We start from the raw sequence: 16,702 nt of genomic DNA on the forward strand, positions 1-16,702 counted from the left end.
TCGAGAAATAGAGAGAGACAGAGAGACAGCGAGGGAGGGAGGGAGAGGGAGGGAGGGAGGGAGGGAGAGAAAAAGAGGAGGGGGTGGTGGTGTGAAATTAACAGGTGACCACAGAATTCTACACTTAGTGTAGAATTCTGTGCAGGTGACAGAACAGGACTAGAGAACGGGAAAGGAGGAAAGCAATTAGAGGAGGGCATTTCAGAGACGACAGATTAAAAAAATAAAATTTTTGATAAATCACTGTCAGGTTTCGATCCCATGACCTTTTGAAAGAGAGGCATGCTCCATGCATCTAATCCATAAGAGCCCCTAAAGGAACTTTGAACACTATCTTTAAGGAATCGATGCGTAATCACTGATCAGCAACTTCTAGAGTTACCATTCAGTTCAACGTATTCAGGGCAAATAAAACCAATCTGGCAACTGTGTTCTTTACATAGATTTACATCCTAGAATGCATTGCGCACTGTCATGTCCACCACTCTTTGGCGCTATTCAAAACTTCGCAACAACTTGAGAACACAAAGGGTAACGAAGGTTGAAACACTGCCCTGGTATAACTGAATTCTTTTGTTTGGCTCGAAATAGAGTCAATTGATGGTGCACTCCATACTCAAATGGAGTCATTATAGCCCTAAGAGTTAACAATCTAGGTTTTATAAGTCTATGTTCACGCTTCATTGTCATTTCCGCTCACTGCTTTTTTACTTGCCAAGTAAGACTACATCCTAGTGTTTTAGTGGGATATATATAATAGAAAACCATCTTTAGAAACGTAGTTCATATAGATCTATTTATATTGAGTATTATGCTTGGAAAATATGCTTATTTTCCTTTTTTTTGGTTTTGATTCAACAGTGTAAATAAAAATAGTTGACAGACTGACTACGTCACACTACGGAAATTTCACCATTCACCGTGTCCAAATACCTGGACTTTCAAAACTCGGCGTTTGTTGTCAACAGTAACAAAAATGGCGACATCAAGGTTTGTAGAATTAAATTCCCGCTGTTTATAGTAACAACACAGATTGCAGTGTAGTGTGCGAAAAAAATAGACTTTTGATACCCCACACTGAAAATGTTGAAGTCTTTTTCTTCTTCGATCTCTCAGTAGATCACATTTTTAGTCGAGTATAAATGTGTAAAGATTCATTGAACCCCCGCCTCCAACCCATCGCCATCATGATGAATGTGACTTATGACTTCTGTGAATGAGAATGATTATTTCAAGGCGTTGATTTGATATGGCCCAAATAAATAGAACTAGGCTAGTCAGCAGTCACTGAAATAAAACTTTTGTTGGTAGAGCTAGAGCATTACTCCCCTCTGTTGAAATATAACTAATATGGATTTAGTCTTTCAGTGTGACTCACCTGAGAATACTCACAAATTATAATTATTTTCAATCGTTTTTTTCATTTCGCCCTTTTTATTTTGTTTAGGTTTTGAGTTATGGGATGTTGGGATTCAACCCTGATCATTTCCTAAAGATCTAATCTAGATCAAGATCTAACTCACAAAAATATATTTGAAAAAATGTTTTTTCGTCTCCAAACTGTCAGCATTGTTTCGGTACGACTGCAATTCAGCCACAACAATGTTCATATAGCATTGTTACACATTTTGACATGTCTTCTTTCACTGTCTTGAAAATCTGAAATTTGTGTCTCTGGGAATTTTACTGCGAGAAAAGCACGGAGTGTCCTTTTCAACTTCCGTTTTTGATGAATTATAAAGCTTGAGTTTTGATTGATTTTCTGTGTTTACAAATTGGTGATCCCATTTTGCGACCAGCTGATTCGATAAACAATATCTCACTGACCAGGACCATCTGGTGATTTGATGAGTAAAAGAGTTTTTATCCCTTCAGAAAAGGCCTGATCATGTTTATTGCGGGAAAATCACTGAAAGAGGTCTTTGTGGGACAATTCATGTATTGTTAGCTGTTAGGCCTCTGCGTTTTTGTTTTTTTTTCAAATTAAAAAAAAATAAATTTATTTGTCCAATAAAATTCTTTCTATTGCACTTAAGTGCCACTTCAACTTTGGTAAATTTACAATCTACAAACGCTGCTGATTTTGTTGGTAAATAACATCATGAGGTTATCTCTTGTAGTTATCAAGATATTGCACACTTTATGTGTGACCATATCGTGGTGAAATAGTGGCTGCATTAGAAAAAGAGCAGCAAAGTGGGGAAAAATACTACGGCCATGAAGAGTTAATCTCATCCAGGGTTAGCTCTTCCTGTAACCCTTTCGTTGCCAGTGCCTTTATGTATTTCCACTGGCTCTCATGGTGTAGGGGTTAAGGTGTTGGCCTGTCATTCAAAGGCCCTGGGTTCGAATCTGTGTAATGACCAAACATTTTTTTTCTATAAAATTTTCTCTTTTCACCTCCTTCTCTGCTCTCTAGCAGCTTAACGTGTGCCATGCGCTATGACATTATGCAGTTGTGAGCGCCGTAAAACACTTATCCAAAGAAAAAAGTATTCCCACTGTCATTACAGAGTTTCAGTTAAGCTCGTTAGTCAGGACTGCAGTCCCAGTGTGGGTGGACTCGCTGTCTAGATCAAGCCCTCTCATGACATATTTGGATTCTGGACGTTTTCGAAAGTGTCATGTTCCTTGATTCTATATTTCTCCATCTTACCCATAATTTCGATAAACATGCAAATCTAAGTCAAAAAGTGAAATTGTCTTTTTAAAGTCATTTTGCAAGGGCATGCATTCATCTGCAAAACAAGACCCTTGTGTTTATCGATTGGTTGCAATCCTACTAATAGTAAACTTGGCGTCTTGTACTCTTTAAGGTTGCTGTAATATGCAGGAGACCCGAGTTCGATTCTCAGATGGTGAGAAATTTTTATTGAATATCTTGGTCTTTCTGCTGGTATATGTATCGCTCTCAGCCTAGGTTGCCCTGACAGGCAGGGTTGAAAGTCTGCCTTCTAAATGATCTAAATTTTGTTGTAGATTGAGTGGAAAAATGCCAGTTTTTACGATTTCATTACTTTGACAAGTGCCTGATCTCACCACAATGACTCACTAATTGGGATGGCCTGTAAATCATACATGATGCAGAGCTCTCATTTTGACGAAAGGTGGATTTGGTTATGACTTGACACTGTTTTTCCTATTTTATGTCCCATATAGTGTAGTGCCATATGAAGCCAAAACGGCTCGAAAGGTGGAGCTCAATGAAATTATTCCTCCAGTGGACTTCTCTTTCCTCAAGATTGCAAGTGTCGATGGTACGTACGTATGCCTCAAACTTAATAGCTTGGTAATATAATGTTACTGGCTGTACCGGTATGTTTTCGTCTCCCGTCACTTGAGTACAGCTGTTGATGTCAGCCAGTTTAATTATATTTCTTGTCCTTTTATGAATAGATTTTCACAGACCGAAGGGCTAGAACCCAAATGGCCGCTGGATCGGAAAAGTAAAGTAAAGTAAAGTATGAATAGATTGCTAAAAAATGCGTGCTGAATACTGTTGCTAATCATATTGAATTCAACGGGAAGGGGGAAGAGTAGGCCCTACCTATTGGTCTAACAAGTTTGTGGTTTTGAAATATCTGAAATTTATACCTATGTATATGCTCCATTTAAGTTCTCTCTACTCAATGATCTTTTACCAGTGGTCTTGTGTTTTTCTGAGAACTGGTATTTCTTTGTGCAATGCCCTTTCATATTTGTTAGGGCTGATTGGGAGTCGGAAGGTGTGCCCGTTATCCATATGTCTTAGTTGTTTCCCTTCCTCATAAAGGAAGTTATTTCATTTTTCATTCTTCAAATTTAGTAAAAAAAATGTTCCTTTTCATTCTTAGGACTTGGTTGCTCTGTTTCATTTAGTTAAGGGAAGCATGTCAACAGCTAAGTAATTTTATTACTTTTGGAAACACATCTAGCAGGAGCAGGGTGTTTCAGGAATACGCAGTAGTTATTCTTTAGAACTTCCCCTTCTAAAGCCTTGAAATACTGTAATTTTTCACAACTGGAGTACATGTGCTATTACTTTATTTCTACGATTGCTTTCCTTCGACTGTACTTTCATTACCTAGACTTAACGTTATAGAAATATCACAGTTCTCATGCTCTATTTCAATTGTATTTTTGGCTTGTAATGTCCTCAGAGTGTGAGTCAGAAGAGCCAAGGGATAACTCGCCCCGTAAACAGCGTGCAGTGCAGAAGAAAAAAGAAGAGGAAAAAGATGATAAGTCTGACAGCCTTTGCCTAAAACTGAACAACAATGAACTCAAAGATGTAAACAACATCATGTCAATAGCAGAAATGTTATTTCAGAACCCCTCAAGCATTGGATGGATTGATCTCTCCTTCAACAGCTTAACACATATTGATCCTGTGAGTGCTCTAGATATTATAGTCGTGATATGTTTTTTTTTTTTTAGCTTCTTATGCATACATTATTCATACATTATTGTCATCACTCCATCACCCCCCCCCCCCCCCCCCCGAAACCCCCCCCCCAAAAAAAAACTCAACCAAAAACACAAACAAACATATAGATGCATTTGATCATATCTGTTCAGAGGGTTTATATAACCAGTTAGCATTTTATCAAGGTCTCATCACGGCCCAGGAGAAAACAAAGGTATGGCCTTCCCCTCTCTCTAACGGAACCATGAGGCCTCTCCCAATCAAGGTTCTCCCAGGATGTGTTAATTTTTATTTGATTAAAAAAAAAAAACCCTCCAATTTTTCTGTTATCACACAGTATTTTGACATTTTGATGACCCCTAGTGGCCCTCTGAGCTCAGTGCTGAAAGGCATGTACACATATATGCCTTTTTTGGAATGTGCTCTGACCAGTTGCTTTTTCATGCAGCAAATTTTTACCTCATTTGTTTTACACGGTGGTTACCTTTTGTTTAATCTACTACCATCTTGCACTTTCGGACAGATTGCCACATTGCATTAAGGGTTTAAGCATTTTGTTTTTTACTAGTTTTTTAAAGCATGACTATTGGCAACAAGACTTTGATGTACAATTTTTTTTCTGCTGTTTTTAATTCTAAAAATCATGTTTGATCTTATAATAAAAGGAAAAGGTGGTTGCCTTTCCTGGGTTTGTTGGTGAAGCATTCATTAAGCTTTGTTTCCTCTTTTTGTTCTTGTGTGAAGGTCCTAACTCAGTTTGAGAACCTGAAGATTTTATACCTCCATGGCAATTCAATCGAAGATGTCAAAGAAGTCAACAAGCTGGCAGTGCTACCCAGATTAATAAAACTCTGTTTGCATGGAAATCCCATGGAAAATGTCAAGGTATGTCTGTTTTCACCCCTTCACTGCTATCGCATATATGCATATTGCATGCTAAGAAAAGTTCCATTATGTATGCTGGGTGGCGAGATGCATAAAATACATTTACAAATGTCAAGAGATTTTGGTAAAACCCAACAAAACATAACACGAAAAGATGAGCCATAAATTTTCCAACCTGTAGTAGAGAGGCTGAATGCTTGTGTACAATTTTTTCTTTCAAAATGAAGATACTGTAGTCTCTACCTAAGAACCAGATCACCAACAGAAAAAGCAAGTTCTTTAGTGGATTTCAGTATGCACAATTCAGCTCCTACACGTTTGCTTCCCCTTTATTTTATTGCAAGATGTGATAATGACTTGAAGGCAACACTGACACGCAAGGGAAATCAAAAGATTTGCTTAACACTTACAGTACCGAAGGCTCATACAGGAAAAAAACCCTCAAGTACTGCACCAGTTTAGAATGCTGAAGCCATGGTACAACTTTAAAGAATTATGAAAAAAACCCATCACAGCCCAAGAAACACGCTTTAAAAATTCACGGAGTTCCATCAACCATTCCTTTAGTATTTATTTCAGTGCAGTGGCTCCGTACATTGTTTGAATATGTTTAAAACTTTAATATTTGTGGTCGAGTTGGTTACTAAAGTCACCAGCAGTAATTTGAGCACGTAGTGCTGCCTGGCGACAGAAAGTTGCAGATGGTACTAAAAGTGTTTTTAAAAAATCAGATATGACCACTTGCGAGGGGAAAGTGATTGTACTATCCAAAAACCTCGAAGCTTTTGACCCACTCTGCACAGTTTATGTGCATGCCTATGAAATGTTCTGTGTAAGTGCGCATGTAGTGTGTAGACTTCCAGGCCAACTACTCTTCTTTTCACCTCAGCCTCTTCAAAGTATAATAAAACAGGTCAGAGAAATTTGTTGCCCGAGCTCAAACCAGGTTCTTAGGTGGATTTCTATTTTTAAATGGATTGTCTCTAGCATTCAAATTATAGAGGAAAAATTCTGTTACTCAGTAAAAGTGGATTCTTTGGTGGACGGTGTTCTCATGCGGAGTGTTCTCAATTTAAGCAGAGATGTTTCTGGGTTTCCGGGGCTTTGGACCTTTTTTTTGGTCAATTATAGCATGATGTAGTGCTGTTCTCAGAATTTGAAATTTTCAAACAAGATTTATAGGGTAGAGGTTCTGTTTGTTGCTGAATCTTCTTTTTTAATTCTTTGATCTTGATATTTCTTAATTATAGCCTTGACTTCCCAATAAAATTTCTTTTGTTGCATCTTTGATAAAGATTCTTTCATGGGTTGTTGGAGGGCCCCACTGGAAGGTCCTACTTCTTAACTTTCCCTCTGTTGTTTCTGTCTGTCTGTTTGTCTATCTATCTGTCTGTCTGTCTGTCTGTCTGTCTGTCTGTCTGTCTGTCTGTCCGTCCGTCTGTCTGTCTGACTGCTGTCTGTCTGACTTTTCCCCAGCACTAAATGACCATTTTTGTGTCAATTTGCTTCTCTTTACTCAAACAAACAAAACAACGATTTTTTCAAATCTCTTTCCTTTCTTTTGATAACAACATTGGAGTGTTTTTAAAAATAATTTCCAATGTTTTGTTTTGTTTCCAGGGTTACAGACAGTATGTGCTATCCTTCGTGCCCAACTTGGTTGTCTTTGACTTCAGCAGAGTGACCAAAGCAGACAGAGCCACTGCAAACACATGGAAGAACTTCAACAATCCACAAAGACAAAAGAAAATAAAGAATAATGATGATTAATATTTACCAAGTCAATGTTTGATGAGCATAAAGTGATAATGATGTAAATGATAAAGCCTTGTGGTAGCAGAAACTCTTTTTCACTAGACTGAACTAGTTTTCAAGTAAAAATCTTTCAATGGTTAATGCATGTTTTGCATGATCTCATACATTTTTGTTTTTGAAGACTCATTGAAAAGAATAAGTTAGATAGCCTTTCTTGCATTGCCTTACACATCACTGACATTGATGTTAATTATTGATAGTAAATAGTTCATTTTTTGGGGTATTTGTTTAAAATTTCAATGAGATAATAGAAATGAAAAATTATATTGTATTTTCTAAAGCAGCGTTTGGCTCTGCATGTTCTACTGAAAGATCCTGTCAGTTTGTTAGTGTGGGAGCCCCTAATTTGCTGCTTGCATTGTATGCTTCCCGGGAAACTGAGAATATTTTTGAGTATTCTTGGGTCTGCTGGGATAAATGTAGAGCACATAGAGCATGTTGCTGAGCGAGAATATGTGTGCCTATTAATTTATCATTATTTCTACAAAATCTGTCACATTTTATAAACAACTGCACTGTATTATAGAATTATGGTGACACAGCGATTGCTTTGAGTTCTTTACTTTAGAAGGTACAGAGAATCTTTGTTTTGATTCTTGTGTTGTCTCATTTTTACATTGTTATAGATCTACTTCTGTGAGCTTGAGATTTGTCAAAGTACTAGTCTAGATAAAAGAAATGGTAGTCAAAATGGTAGGTGTCCTCATTTCCCATAAGCTGAGCCATGAAAGGGGGTTACAAAAAAAAAAAAGTCAAATCCCTATATTTTGTGATAAAATTTCAAATTCTCAAGCCAAAATTTTGCAAGACTTTTCAATGGTCGAGGCGGGATGGAAAAATCACACCGAAGCAATGACTTAGTATGATGTAGAGACCTTGTGATTTTACTGACCTATTTTTATATATTGCTTGAAAACTGACACTTTTGTATTGCTCTCTTCAATGTAGATGTCAGGCTATCCAAGGTTGGAGCACATATGTTTTAAGCGATAATAATCAACCTAAAGGTCTCATGAATTTGGACTCAATCTGCCTTTTTTGTCTGAAACTGCACCAACAGTTTCATAATGACAGTTTTGAGTACTGCGTCTTGTATTATGTGATTTTATGAGGTGAGCTTTTGAGTTTTCTTTTACTGCTTTAGAACTACTCGCCGGGAAAATTACAGAAATTTACAAGCATGCGACGACCCTGCAGGGAATTGGCATGCGTGCATAACAAGGAGTTGCAACCATCAGTTTGAAAGTTGATTGAAAAGTAGAGGTTTTCCCCTTTTTTGTAACACCCTGTAATTTTTGTTTTGTGGAATGGTAATTACTGTACATATTACGTTACCATTCGTTCCCATGAGTCCATGATTGTAGTCTATAAGACTGACTACTTGTTGGAATAGTAAATCACGTTTGTTTCTTGAAATGTGAATATACCTCTCAGACTTTGTTGATAGTACAAAATATTATGTTTTTCTAAAATAATATGTTGGTGCAAATATCATTAAAATGTCTAGTATAAATAATAAATTGATGAATGTGTGTAATGCTGCTTCTTTTTTTTCTTTAATTAAATCTTGAGATGTAGGCCTACAACAGAACTCACCCTGTATGTAAGAGTAAACCAAAACCAAGAAAACCAACCAAAAGAAAATTGAACTGAATGAAGATCAAACTGCAACTAAATAATGTGCCAGTAGCATTTTGTTTTAAGGTGTTGATCTTTTTTCCTCCTTCTTTCAGTAAAAAGAAAGAAGTTATTTTAAGATTGGGAAGCATTATCCCATGGTTTGTGAACAGCTCCAAACATTGATATTTGTTCATATTAATTTCTCGTCTTTGCTTATTGTCAAGAGAGATAGCTAGTATTGTTTCTCCTTGTCAATGTTGATACTTGCAAGGGCGCCAATTTTATGCATAGAAATGAACATTTTCTATCTTTATATAAGCATTTTGTAGTAGACTGGCTCTTTCACAGCAATAGTGGTAACGTTTTGCCTCTCTGTTTACAAGGTATTTTTTTTAGGACTGTATATCACTATCACTTGGCTGCATACTAGAGAAAAATCCAGTGTTGCCATTGTAACAAATATTTGTACATAAAGAAAAACACGAAACTGCTGCAATTTTTTTGTCCGGTCACTTTTTTATGGTGTTCTTGTCCTTTACTCTAAAGTTTTGTGAACGAGGAAGTGTGAGTGTTCATGGAATAATGTTCTAGAATTGCTGCTTCACTTTTGACATTTTCTTTCAAGATGGACATTGGTAAATGGTATCAACACTATTAGGTTATTTAAGAGGCGGGACCTCCGAGTTTCATGTCCTTCTCCGAAAGGACCGAGCCAAGTGGGAATTTAGTATAAAGCGCCTTTCCCAAGAACACAACATCGGACCGAGATGAGGCTCGAACCCCCGAACCCACAATCTCACCATTACAAGATGGACACAGTTTTAGTGTGACTTTCATATTAACAAAAAAACTTGAACACAATAATGGTCACTCACTACTTAGTGATTATGAAAAGATAAGTGATCAAATTATAATATGACTAGTACGTTTTTGTAAGATGGTAGGGGAATTTAGAATATTGGCAAAACTGTCCAGGATGGCCACCCATTGTCAAAGAGAAAAGTGGTTGTCTTAGACAGGTGGATGTCTTGAACAGTATCATTATAATTTTGGGAAAATGCCGTGGGGTGGGGTGGGGAGGGGAGGGGGATGGGGGGATGGGAAGTGGTCGTTTGGACAGGTGATTGTCTTGGACAGGTGGTTGTTAGAGCAGTTTGCCAGTAGTATTTTAAGTGTTTAGGATTATCTGGGGAATTGCCAATAGATCAGTTGCGTGAAAAAAGTTTCAAAATATTCGTGTTTTTACGCCCCCCCATAGAGACAGTAAAGATCCTTTAGGAGATGGATGCGCGCTCATATGACCTTATACAGTTGCGAGCGCTGTAAAACACTTACCAAAAAAAAAAAAGAAAAAGGAGATGGACCTCAGTACTGCCTGTCGGGGCCACCTCGGCTGCCAGGGATACAACATCTCAGCAGAAAGGCACAAGATACTCTATGAAAGTTTTCCCAACTCAGGAATCAAACTCGGGTCTCTTGTGTGTGACACGACAATGAAGCACTTAACTGCTACACCACTTGAGTTCGATCCACACCAGTGTCCGTTATTTTTCTGTTTGCTTCGCACTGTGATCCCTGGGTAGGTAGGATCGAGTACATGTACCTAGTCTTCTCAGATATGGACAAAAAAACCTCAGAGGTTGTGTGTTATAGATCACTTGGTGGTTCTTAAATCGAAAAGAGTTGGCCTAGCGGAATTCCGTGAGGACAAAATTTTAAAAAAATTTCTGACCTAAAAACAGAAGTCACTTAAGCCAGTATAAATATCTAGAGTACCTTAAAAAAACGGCACTTGGCTGCCTTCCAGGCAATGGGTGATTCTATGTTTTATGCAGATAAAACGATCATTTACTTAAAATGAACAGCATTGTGAGATGAAAAACTGAAAGTCAGCGACTCTCTGAGCTCTAGCAAGAGAAAGAGAAAAAAGGGTTACCAATGTTGTTGAAAAAAGAAATACAACACAGAGAAATAACATGCCTAGAAGAAGCAGGACTAGAGCATCTTCTAAGCTCACGGCTCACACAAAGGGACAACTTCAAAGTCCCACAAAGAAGAAGTAAAAAATTCTGTAGCTGACTTGGTTTCCTAAAGGTGTCAAATTTATTTTGTAGTAATAACATAGTATATGAAAAAAGTTCAGTAACATCCACATAGTTTTTTTTTCGTTTGGACAACACAGAAAACATGGATTTCTGATTTCAACAAACAATCACAACATTTGCACTACTTCAACAAATACAGTTTTCCCCTGATGATGATAATACCATCAAAAGCACAGACAACTGGATGAATGAATACACATGGTGAGGTATACAATTTACTTGTATATATATCCACGCAAAGCAAACTCAGAATAAGGACATTGGATCAACAGTAATCTCCTGAATTTCAATTCAAATAGGTGAGAAATGCTAGTTTTGTCCCCTCATATAAGGTAAAAACAAGTAGAAGAAACATTAAATTCTTCAAGAAATGATCCACTCCAACAGAACATTGCTGGGCCCAGAATGATGTTCAGCGTAATTATATTTTAATGATTCCAACTCTCCCCCCCCCCCCCCAATTAAAAAAAAACAAAAAAAAAACCCAAATAAGAAACAACTACCCAATCTCCCTTTGTTTTTACAGTTCTTGGAGTGCACTCAGTAGTTCAGCCCACACTGTCACAGACTCAGAACTTGAGCACGGAAATACAAAGTAAAAATTGTGAAATCGGCTTTCTTGTGATCTCTCCAGCAACCACCCAAACTATGTATAACATGGTATAAAAAAGCGTTTGGCGACAAAGTTGGCTCCACCACACACGAGATGCAAGTCTTCTCTCTCACCACAACAATGTCATAATAATATACCTGATGCATCAGACCGAGGTCGTCTTTGGGGAGACATCGAGTCTATTCAAATGCACAAACATAAAACATCCAGCTATCTGTAACACCTTGGCAGATAGAAATGAAACGAAACTATAATTTTTTTAAAAGTTTGTTCTGAGGTGCAGCAAACCCTATAATCTGTCCCCGTGATTTTATGCACCCCGCATAATTTAGCCAAATTTGATCACTTTTTGCATAATATCTGATTATTTTCCTTTATCATTCTTTGTTTTGAAAAAACAGAATCGCATAATTTCACATTTTTGGGTTCAGTTTGCATAATTTCAGAATTTTTTTTCATAAAACGACGGGGACAGTATAATGGGTTCACAAGATCGCCAAATGAGGAAGCCAGAACACTTTCAACATCAGTTTCTGAGTAAAAGCAACGCAAAAAATCTTAAGTCACGTTATGAAAGTGATGGACAAGATTGCATCATGGGTGAAAAATGAGTGAGTATATCCTAAGAATAAAACTTAAAACAGTTACAGACTCCGAAAATTAAAAGACAACGCTACAAAATCTCCACAGTGGAATAATAAGTGATATTTCCTGTTGACTGAAAAATTAAAACTTTTTTACACAGTACTCTGGATCCCCAAGAAATGCCAACCTTGCTGAAATACATTTCTAAAATCAAATTTATTAATTAAATAACTTCCATCTCTCCGGGACCTAACATTGAGTATGATTGACAACACACTCTATGGAACATTACAATTACAGCAACTGCAGCAAACCTGCACTTATCACTACATGGCATTGGACAGAAGGGCGAGAGCCCACAACAACAACAAATAACTTCGATTATAAAATATGGTCAGTATGATTTACGATTATATGGTCAGAATGCTGCTTAATTTCTACATCTATATATTTTTGAAAATTTAGGAAATGAACTGTGACCACAAAATCAAATCAGCTTATTTTAAATTTTAGTAAGGGTTTTACAGCACTTGCAACACAATTTGGGCGTATGAATGCAAAAAATTGGAGGTGTTCCGAGACAGTAACATAAAAAGAAAGGAAGGATAGCTGTTACACGAGAAAAAAAGGAGCAAAACACACCAGAGCACCCACCAACCACCCACAAAGTGAAAAAAGAATAGGGAAAATCTGCTTGATGCAAAAACAAAGAAAGTGTTTTAACATTATCAGTGCAAACACTGTACACACGAGAACAACCATCATTCCGAACATATTCAGCCAACATCATTACAAGTAAAAACGTAATGGACAAAATAACAACGATGTCATTCTGAAGGGAACAAATGAAACTGCTCATGTCTGCCACGCATAGGATCACATACGGATAAAATAAATGACTAGCTAATTTTGCTGTCAACAACAGGAGAATAAAAGTGTTTGCAAATCCCCCCTTCCCCAGAATATAGTGTATTATTTTGTGAACACAAAAATGTCACATTTTAAAATAAACACATATGCATCGTGATTAAAAAATGAATTTCTTGCATAACTTTTTCTGTGAACAAGTAGAGGTTTCAAAGTCTAAGCTTACATTTATGAAAAGGTAATGATCAATACATGGAATGACCAGAAAAGAAATTGCCAGTACCTGTGGATAAGAAAGCTGTAGATCAACGCTTCTCAATTTTTTTTTTAGCCAGCACCCACTTTTGCCACCTTTACTTTAAGAGAATAAAGTTTTTCACATGGCTTACTAACAACATGCATTTCCAAGTGGGGCATTAAACAACACTTGTCACTACCCGGGCGATCCCAACAGCCCACCAAAATTACTAAATTGTCCACTAGTGGGCAATATACCTCCCCCCCCCACCTCAAGTTTGGCAAGCACTGCTGTAGACAGATGTTAAATCAACACTTTGCCATCATATTTTGGGGAAAATAAAAAGAAACTGGGTGGTAAACATCGCCAATCAGCAAGATGAGGCGGCAAAGTGTTAAACTCAGCAACTATTTAATATACGTACAGAAATGAAAGTATGTATTACAGATGATCTATATACAGTCGGGTACATATGACACAAACACGGAAAACTCAAAATCTGCTTGATACAAAAACAAAGAAAGTGTTTTAAAATGGCAGGCAATTTGCAATTCCCCGACTGATATCTCTTTAATTTTTCGTTACTGGCTAACCCAATTTATGGATGTGTTGAACAAATAAGCCAACCCCTGATAGGTTTGAGTTATCCGTGTCTGACTGTAGTACCAAAAAGTATAAAAAAGAATCATTTCAATACACGGTAGTTCCACATTCTTTCCTCAAAAAAATGACCCATGAGTGCCGAAAGAATATGTACCATAAAAATGATGCAGCATGTTGAATAAGTATCTATTCAACCACCGCATTTAGTTTTATTTAATTGGAATAAAGTTCTGCAGATTCCATTAATCTCAAAATACTGTAATACAGAAGCGACAAAGTATTCATTTTGCTTGCCTGCCATTTTAATTAAGAGCTCCAATTTCAGAAAAAAAAAATAAAAAAAATTTTTGCTTTTGATATTATAGTTACTGATCTATTAAAGTCTCCATTTGCAGCTCCCAAATATTCACTATTCCACTTAAAGTATTGACTGAAATAAGGCCTTCTGATTTGGTTTTCAAAAGACTTAGACAATTAAACTGCGTAATACATAATGTCCAAAACATTGGCCCCTTTTCTGGAAACTTTAACGTACTTGCTACAGACATCAAGAAGCACTATGAACAGCGTTTTACACACAGAAACAACTTTCTCGTTACTGAAATGAAATCTGCACAGATGAATTTGAGTGGTGAACATAAAACAAAAGCGAGACACTGGGATGGACGTTAATTTCAGAAACAAAAGCACAATAAGTCGTTATCCGGTATTGAAATTTAAAAAAAAAACGCATACAGAAAACACTCACACATAAATAATTTCAAATGTACAGCTGATGAAAGTTGAAACATTGATGGGCCACAACACTAGTACAATCAGAAGTAAGTTGTTATGAAAAGGGTGTTTGTTCCTTGGTCATAGTTTAAGCATCACGTAAAGAAAGCATTTTTGTTCAAAGGCATTGCTGTGACAAAGCCAAAAGGAGAATACGTATAATTCACAACAGAGATCCAGATTTATTTCAGCGGAAACCCCATTCAGCACCTCAAAACAGAAACCAGCTGAACAAAAAAAACACAAAAAAAACCAAAAAAACAACAACCTGGAAAAAAAGAAGAAAAAAAAAAAAGCACTTAAAAAATCAAGTTTCTCTTTGTGGTTTCACTTTTGAACTGGCTCCATCAGCAAACTATCCACCCAGAGAGCAGACATCAATCAGCTTGTCTCTCAGGACATAATGCTGCTTACAGGACTGGTTGATGATGCAAACTTACACAATAAAAGCAAAAAAACCCAAAACAACACCCCCCCCCCCCCCCCCCCCCCCCAGGAAAGAAAAAAGAAAGGGGGGGCCCCTCCGTGGCCCCCGTCCAAGAACCTTTCCATTAGGAGATAGGAAAAATGTGTACTTTAACGGGCTAGGCTCGTAAGCGAAATTCAAACGGCACAGCTCAATCCCTACCACTACCAGATGCCCTCCATTGTTTTTTCTATGACGAAATACTGATGTCTGATGGAAGATACAGACGTTTGCTTTTTTAAAAAGAAGATTAAATAAATGTGTAAGTGCATACATGTCGAGAGGTGTGCATTTTTTAGGGTGCAAATGAGAACCAGAGAATTTTCACAACAGGACATTTATCACTATTTTTCAGTTTTAGTAGAGGTTTTACGGCGCTCGTAACTGCATAAAGTCATATGAGCGCCAGAAGATTAGAGGTGTTACAAGAGAGTAACAAACATAAAAAAAAAAAAAAGGACAGATAAGGACGACAGATGTTAGATACAGCAAACCACACCAGAGCACCCGCCAACCAGTCACATTTATCACTACGATTTGATAGAGTATAGAAACTATGACACAACACCAGGCGCAAAGCTACATCTAATCAAAAGAGAAGGGAAAGTAATGACCATGACGGGGACAGCTTAAACGAGAAAACTGGACATTTTGACGGCGTAGGAAGAGCGAGTGATTGTCATCATCATCATTGCCTTTCTCACCCTGCACCAGGGTATAGGCCACGAACAAACACCTTCCACCTTTCTCTATCCTGGGCTAGCCTCTTGAAGTTATTCCATGTCTTCCCACTTTTCAGTACATCGATTTCTGGGAGCGAGTGATTGCGCCAATTGGAAATCACTTTGTGAATGACGTTCTCCGCAGAGCTCAAGAGCATGTCTAAAAAAAGTTCTATGTAAGTCTTTGTGCAGCGTGTAGATTCCGTTGTCTGCTAGTCCGCACCCACTCCTTGTTCTCCACCCTAACCTACACAAAGTGTTGTAAATCGGCTCAGGAGACAAAATCAATTGCCCTGAACCCAAACCTGGTCCACAGGTGGACTTTCATTTTTACATCAGTTCTTAGGCATAAAAATTATACTCCCCCCCCCCCCCCCCAAATTTGGTTATGAGGTGAATGTGGGTTCTTGTTTCCTTCTATCAGCCAAAATTAATCTAATGGATCTTACTGAACAGTCGGAATCAAATCCACGTTGTCATTTTCAGAATTTGCAAAAGTTATTCTATCATTGACGTTTTTAGATCTAGATCCACCTTGTTCAACATGACAAAAAAAGTTAACCATTGGCAACATCAGAGACGTGGATAGTGAGACTGAATACTGAGACTGAAAGCACATAAAACTGTGTAATATAGAGTACAGCGTATAGAGCTTGCTTTCGAGTGGGGATATGTGCTATACAAATGCTATTTTCATTATTATTATTTATTATGTTGTATTGTAACTTGAAAACAATCTTGATTTGGAAAGTGACTCGGATTCTAGATCCAAAATTGTCCGTGACACAAAGAGCTGATACTCGAAAAATACCTTTTCAAGCATCGAATTCTCACAAAGAAAGGACACATCACTTCCATTTTTAACTCGACTTATAGTATGAACATGGATTTGGAGGACAGGATGGAAATGTGTATTTAATTAGGGGATGAGAAAATGACACACTCCGAGTCGTTCTGGTGGAAGCGGGCGGATGGAAACGACACAAAGCATGTCGTCCTGGCCG

At 37.5% G+C, this 16,702-nt stretch overlaps 1 protein-coding gene across 1 annotated transcript; it reads left to right on the forward strand.

Annotated features, from left to right (window-relative positions):
* The first annotated feature begins 908 nt into the window (after positions 1-908).
* LOC101855184 (leucine-rich repeat-containing protein 51) lies at positions 909-9,221 on the forward strand. Its single transcript, XM_005096879.3, has 5 exons — positions 909-990; positions 3,160-3,257; positions 4,140-4,369; positions 5,150-5,290; positions 6,911-9,221. The coding sequence occupies exons 1-5, from the start codon at positions 977-979 to the stop codon at positions 7,058-7,060; spliced, it is 633 nt and encodes a 210-aa protein (XP_005096936.1). The 5' UTR covers positions 909-976; the 3' UTR covers positions 7,061-9,221.
* Positions 9,222-16,702: the final 7,481 nt, after the last annotated feature.

Source organism: Aplysia californica, unplaced genomic scaffold (genome assembly GCF_000002075.1).
Source record: "Aplysia californica isolate F4 #8 unplaced genomic scaffold, AplCal3.0 scaffold00140, whole genome shotgun sequence".
In the NCBI taxonomy this organism is placed as follows: Eukaryota; Metazoa; Mollusca; class Gastropoda; order Aplysiida; family Aplysiidae; genus Aplysia; species Aplysia californica.

What these genes read in the sequence shown, in the direction of transcription:
- LOC101855184 (XM_005096879.3), top strand. An exon ending in GCTTAACACATATTGATCCT is followed by an intron (nt 4,370 to 5,149) that starts GTGAGTGCTCTA and finishes TCTTGTGTGAAG; the next exon opens with GTCCTAACTCAGTTTGAGAA. An exon ending in ATCCCATGGAAAATGTCAAG is followed by an intron (nt 5,291 to 6,910) that starts GTATGTCTGTTT and finishes TTTTGTTTCCAG; the next exon opens with GGTTACAGACAGTATGTGCT.